General features: G+C 34.0%; 1 protein-coding gene across 1 annotated transcript in view; it reads right to left on the bottom strand.

Moving 5' to 3' along the window:
- Positions 1–1,684: 1,684 nt before the first annotated feature.
- Positions 1,685–6,953, bottom strand: part of LOC127833299 (UDP-N-acetylglucosamine--dolichyl-phosphate N-acetylglucosaminephosphotransferase-like) — a 33,247-nt gene continuing 27,978 nt past the window's right edge. Inside the window, exon 9 of the mRNA XM_052358479.1 lies at positions 1,685–6,787. Coding sequence (XP_052214439.1) covers positions 6,722–6,787 — 66 coding nt within the window. The 3' untranslated portion in view covers positions 1,685–6,721. The remainder of the gene's footprint in view (positions 6,788–6,953) is intronic.

Below are 6,953 nucleotides of genomic sequence, written 5' to 3'. Positions count from 1 at the left end.
CTTCAAAAGCATAACAACTTGAAGAAAACGAATCACTCTGAAACTGAGTTTCAAGGGTTCAATATTTGGTACATCGTATTGTGTTCTTCTACACAAACATTCAAAGCATGCCCCTAGTATCAGAATCCACAATCCTCCGCAGTCACATGATTTATATTGACTTATTTAGCAAAACAACATTCAAAAGCTTTTTTCTGATACCAGTCTACTATCAGGTACATGTATATAGAATTTGTTAATGGTCCATTACAAATTTTTTTAAATTCTGCCCCATGTGGTTGTGGACTTCATACATAGTATCAGTGTCGTCAGGGTGTATTCATAGTCATTATCCTGACAAGCTCTAGTTAAAGGGGCCTTTTCACAGATTTTGGCATTTTTTAAACTTATTCATTAAATGCTTTATATTGATAAATATAAACATTGGATCGTAAAAGCTCCAGTAAAAAATAAAGAAAAAAATTAAAAAAAGGAAAAGAACATTGCCCGGAGCAAGTTTCGAACCAGTGACCACTAGAGCCCTGCCAGAGTCCTTGAAGTAAAAACGCTCTAGCCTACTGAGCTATTCCGCCGAGTACACATTCTTGACGTATTTTATACCTTTTATAAGCAATATTCGTAGTTTCACAAAAATTTAACGACAAAAACAGAACTCTCCAAATTATTCAATCGTTTCGCGTTGCAACGCTTTATAATTTTTAGGTTTTAAAATCGTCAAAAGATGCATATAATGGCTATATTAGAGCATGGTTAATGTTCAGTATTACTGTTTCCTCACAAATATCATAACTAAAACGAAAACTTACGAATCTGAAACAACTTTTTTCAATTTTGTCAATTTACCAAAGCGTGAAAAGATCCCTTTAAGTACCAGTATTTAACAAGACTGTTGCCAAGCAATATATGTCCCCTACCGGCTCCACCATTGTCAGAATATTTTATGTCCCCCACCACTATAGTGGGGGACATATTGTTTTTGCTCTGTCTGTTGGTCTGTACGTTGGTCTGTTGGTTTGTTTGCCCAAACTTTAACATTTTGCCAAAACTTTTGCAATATTGAAGATAGCAACTTCATATTTGGCATGCATGTGTATCTCATGGAGCTGCACATTTTGAGTGGTGGAAGGTCAAGGTCATCCTTCAAGGTCAAAGGTCAACAACAACAAAAGTCAAAGCGGCGCAGAAGGGGACATAGTGTTTTTGACCAACACATTTCTTGTTTTTTGGTGTGTTTTTTTGTTGCCATAGCAACCAGAATTTTTGACGTAGGAACAAAATGAAATGACGTGCATAATGTCCTTATTGCCATTTATCCATGTTTCAAGTTTCATGAAAAAATATTAAGAACTTTTAGTTATCGCAGGATCCAGAAAAGTGTGACAGACAGACTGACAGACACACAGAGCGCAAACCAGAAGTCCCCTCCGTTGAAACCGGTAGGGGACTAATAACTCTTTTAACATCAAATTGTCTATGAAACTCATGGAATTGTTGAGTCTTAATTTTGATAACGATATAAAAGAAGTTTTTTCTCTTAAATATTTGTTTCTGCACAATTCTTACAATATGCCCCCTTAAACAATCTGCTTCACAGACAGAGCAGGTGTAAAATGTATCCATTTGTGCAATAAACTTTTTTCTTCGTTTTTTACATAATGCTGCAACAAAAACAACTAATATACTCTTATATCTTTTGGATTTATTCTTTCAATGAATATTTATACCATTTAACCAATATAATCAATAAACACTATAAAACAAGGAATATTACTAAATCTGAGTTAAACTCACACTGACACTGTTCAGACCTTGAATATATGCAACTTACAATCAGAATATAGCCTAATGATAAGAATGTAAAAGCTGACAATTCCAGTGTTGTCAGCCCGAAAATTCAACATTTATTATCTCACTACTCAAGGTTCAATTGTTTTAACTTATCAATAGAGGCAGCCGTTTATATGCTATGTATATTGTTATTTGTAAATATTGTATGAAAATGTTTAAGTCTTTAGCTAGCAGTTGAATTTACAGCAATACATAAATGTTAATCATATTTAAATTAATTGGCAATATTATCTAATCATTGCTTTGGGATATCACATTTTCAGCTCTTTAACCATTTTTATAATTGGAAAATTTGTTCCAGAATTTAAAACTAGCATGCAGAAGTGTCTTTTATTTTTCACACAACAGAATCTAATCATTTAAAGATGGCTGAAGAGGCATTTAAACTTTTCATGACAAACGTGAGATCCAGTGAAATTATGAGTTTATATGTTAATCAATATTAATTGTTTAATTCGTCAAGCTGGTTTCACCATATACACAAAATTTGTAAAACTTTTAAAACATTAAATGGAAAATGGGGATGAAAAACCATGTCAAGCAAAGCTTTAGTACATGGGAAATACATCAATTAATAAGGGTTGGATATAAACATGTACGCATATAAATAAATAGGCATGCATTTATATAATGTTTTAACAAAAACAAACAAAATAAGAAGGATCTAAGGCGCTTACCTTTGACCACAAGGAAATAAACTGTGTTCACAAGGTTTCACAATATACTCGAGCCATGCTCTGCGAAAAGAGGGTTTAATGCATTTGCCTAAAGAATCGTCCCAGATTAGCCTGTGCAGTCTGCACAGGCTTATCAGGGATGACACTTTCCGCTTTTATCATATTTTTCATTTCAAGAAAGTCTCTTCTTAGCAAAAATCCAGTTTAGGCGCAAATCGTCTTCCCTGAATAGCCCTAGGCTAATCTTTGACGACACTGAACGCACATGATTTAAACCCCTTTTTCACAGAGCACGGCCCACTTATAAGGAAAACAGCACCAACACCCGATAGTCATGTTTCCATAAAAACATCAATAATTTTCTAAATCCACCCAGAGATCATAACAACACAATGTGTAATGTTCTGTGCAAATTTCAAAATGACTGGGTTAAACTTGTGACTTCAAAAGTTTTCAAATTAATTTACTTAAGCAACATAAGCAAAACTACCCTACCTCATTGCAGTCATGTTTTTAATAGATCGCAATTATATCTCATTTGGCCTAGAAATAATTTGAACGAATGCACAGAGGAAATTTCATCTAGATTACATAAAACAAATGTTAAATGTAGAGAGCATTTTATCTTATTTTACCTGATTTTGGGACAGTATTGTACGTGGCTGAGATATATTGGGACAAATGTTCTAAGTTTAATGCCGTTTCGACAATCAATGTGGCCTCTAATTATGAACAAGCTTTTTCTTTATTTTGACTTTGTAGCCTAGTTCTTTTAACCCATGAGACCATGTTCCAAACTTGGCAGAGATATAATTGTGACAAATATGCCGAAGTTTCACGATGAAGATCTCGCAACAAGGTTCACAAGCTTTTTCCTTAATTTGAACCAGTGACACAATTTTTGACTGCCTGTGACCCTGATTCGCATTCATGTGAGATATGATGACAACATTTTAATGTTCTGACCAAGTTTCATGAAAACTAGGCAATACAATGAGGCCTATTGAGTTCTCAGTTAGCAAATGTTGATGATAGATGACACATGAGTCACAACAATTGACAGACAAAAGGCAATCACAACAGCTCACCATGAGCACAGATGAGCTTTAAAGTCCAGGCCTCATAAACAAGATCGAAATAAATAGAAATTTCTTAAATATCTTTTATCATAAACAAGAGCACCGCATAACGCGTGCCATGCTCGGCTACGGGTGTAGTTTTGAATAAATGAAAGGTTGTCAGAATTTTTTTTTTTTTTAAGAGGTCACAGAGACCTTGACCTTTGACCCCAAAATGGGTGTGGCGTGTAGAACTCATCAAGGTGCATCTACATAATAATGATGTTTCTAAGTTGTAGGTGGAAGCACTTTGATTTTAGAGCTTATGTTAAGGTTTTAGCACAACACGGATGACGGACGTCAGACGGTGGACGACACGACGAGCTGGCTATAAAAATACCTCGGGTTTTCTCCGAAAGTTTTGAACTTGGCTGAGATATATTGGGACAAATGTTCTGACTAAGCTAAATGCCGTTTTGACAATCAATGTTGCTTCTAATGATGAACTAGCTCTTTCTTCATTTTGACTTTGTAGCCTTGTTCTATTAACCCATGAGACCAAGTTCCAAACTTGGCAGAGATATAATTGTGACTAATATGACGAAGTTTCATGATGAAGATCTTGCAATAAATTTGGCCTAAACAAAAAAAATGTTAAAAAGCTTTTTCATTAATTTGAACCAGTGACACAATTTTTGACTGTCTGTGACCCTGTTTCGCATTCATGTGAGATATGATGACAAAGTTTTAATGTTCTGACCAAGTTTCATGAAAACTAGGCAATACAATGAGGCCTATTGAGTTCTCACTTAGCAAATGTTGATGATAGATGACACATGAGTCACAACAATATAAGAACCTTCTTCCATAAACAAGATCAAAATAAATAGAAATTTCTTAAATATCTTTTATCATAAAAAAATCAGTTTCCATTCAGTGTTACATAGCTTTTAAGTGTATATCCAGACTATAATTTGCACATAACAACCAGAAAACATTTAAAAAGCCTTGTGTACCCTTTTAAGTGTCATATATTATCATGGCAAGAAAAACTTAATTCTTACTCAAAAGAAAGACAGACTAGCAATATTGTATGAAGATAAATTATATACATAATATACTAGTATCGAAGTAAATTCCATTTAACATAACAAATGCATGCAAACACACAGGCATGCAATTACACACACACAAATGCTTGAAAAATGACTAAATTTGGATTATACAGATCAACAATTCAAGACAAACAGAACTGGATTTACAATACTTCGAAAGCTGATACAATGCCCATCACAGAAAGCTTTCATTAGTCGAAATAAAAAATAAAGCATCAACAAAAATATGTGCAAAATGCGTGTAAACTAATAATAATACAAATTCACAAAACATTTACTTAGCACTATTATTCATTGTAAAATGTACAAATAGTTTTCTTCTAAATTAGTTACCATTCAACACCTCTATTTTGAATTTGAAAACGGTGAAATGTACATTTTTAGTTAGTGCAGGATTTGGATACAATTTTTCAAATATTTCTGTAACCTTAGCATTTGAAACCATGGCAACCACAATTTTTGTCTGACACAAAGCTGAAATACCATGAATATTCCACACATGGCCCTCTATCCACATACCAAGTTTCATCAACCATGCTCGAGTACTTTTCAAGTCATTACAGGTTCATGATTCAGAGAGAGACATCGACACACTGACATGATGAAACATGGACACACTGATGGACAGGTGGTCTGGTTAGAACGGTAGGGAACTAATAAACTATATGAGCTGTGCTCTGTGAAAAAGGGGTTTTATGCATGTGTGTAACGTGTCGTCCCAGATTATCCTGTACAGGCACATCAGGGCCAACACATTCCGCTTGTATGGTATTTTTCTTTTACAGAAAGTCTCTTCTTAGCAAAAATCCAGTTTAGATGGAAATTGTCATCCATGAATAATCTGGAACGACACTTTACACACATGATCAGGGATGACACTTTCCGCTTGTATGGTACTTTTTGTTTACAGAATGTCTCTTGTTAGCAAAAATCCAGTTTAGGCAGAAAGTGTCGTCCCTGATTAGCCTGTGCGGACTGCACAGGCTAATCTGGGACGACACGTTACGCACATGCATTAAACCCCCTTTTCACAGAGTGCGGCTCATATATGTGATACACATCAAATAAGTAAATGCATTATTGCACAATGAGATACACAATATAAACAATTCTAAACATGCATACAGATTTATGAACAAATGTGGCAATTTAAATACAATATGGCATTTTTAATGTTCTTTTCAATACTATATCTGACCACAACATTAAATACTTATATAACAATGCACCAAAAAAGTATATACAAAATTCAACAATACAATATTTTAGAAGGCCCCTTAAATAAAAGTGATTATTTAGTATTCAAACATATTGATACATGAACAGAAAATACTAGCACGTATACTAGGAGTATTTTTCTGGTTTACATACAACTTTTCATGAATTTGTAACAAAAAAATACTTTACTCATTTTTCCAAACAGTGATTAAGTCACTTAAATGGAGCTCATTAACACTTATACCCGTATTTGTTTTAAAAGCCATTAAAAAGCTCTTACACATTAATCTGACATTGAAATGTATGTTTAAATATATTGGAAAAAAGATACGATAAAAACATTATATATAAGTTTCATGCTTTCATGGAATCAAGTCACATAGTACAACGAATATCGACATTACGTGTACTATAATTGTGTAACTTGTGAAACATATGATCAGACAAAATATAGAGTAAAAATTGCAAGAAACAATTCAACCAAATCAGGTTTGTGAGAGGCGGGTGAAGTTAATGTCTCCAAGCTATACATTTTCCCTCAACTTTATCAGGTATTTTGAAGGTTGTTCATAGATCAGATGCTAAACAAATGATGAAAACTCCACAATGCCACATGTCACACTTTTAAGCAAGTTGTAATAATCATGTTAAGAAAATTCCAAGTTTGAAAACATTGCATAACTTAAGCTATTCAGACGTTAATGATGGATTCTTAACACCTCTCCTTCACAACAGGGTGTAAATGAATCAGTCTCGAGTTTTGCACATACATGAATTTAAATAAACCTTAACAATTAAATTGTATTTAGACATCATAGAACAGCTTGGCAAGTTGATATCGGATACCAAACGCAACCAGACTGCAAAGGATCTGAAATGAAATCGATTAACCCTTTCAGCGCTGGAACCGAATTTTAAATGCCTTTGCAAACAGTTTGGATCCAAATGAGACGCCACAGAACGTGGCGTCTCATCAAGATCCAAACTGTTTGCTATTCTGATAGTATTCTTTGAAAAAAAATCGAAGAAAATGCTAA

Source organism: Dreissena polymorpha, chromosome 6, assembly GCF_020536995.1.
Source record: "Dreissena polymorpha isolate Duluth1 chromosome 6, UMN_Dpol_1.0, whole genome shotgun sequence".
NCBI classification, from domain to species: domain Eukaryota; kingdom Metazoa; phylum Mollusca; class Bivalvia; order Myida; family Dreissenidae; genus Dreissena; species Dreissena polymorpha.
The sequence above is the reverse complement of the archived record's forward strand: the minus strand, read 5'-3'. Positions and strand labels throughout refer to the sequence as shown.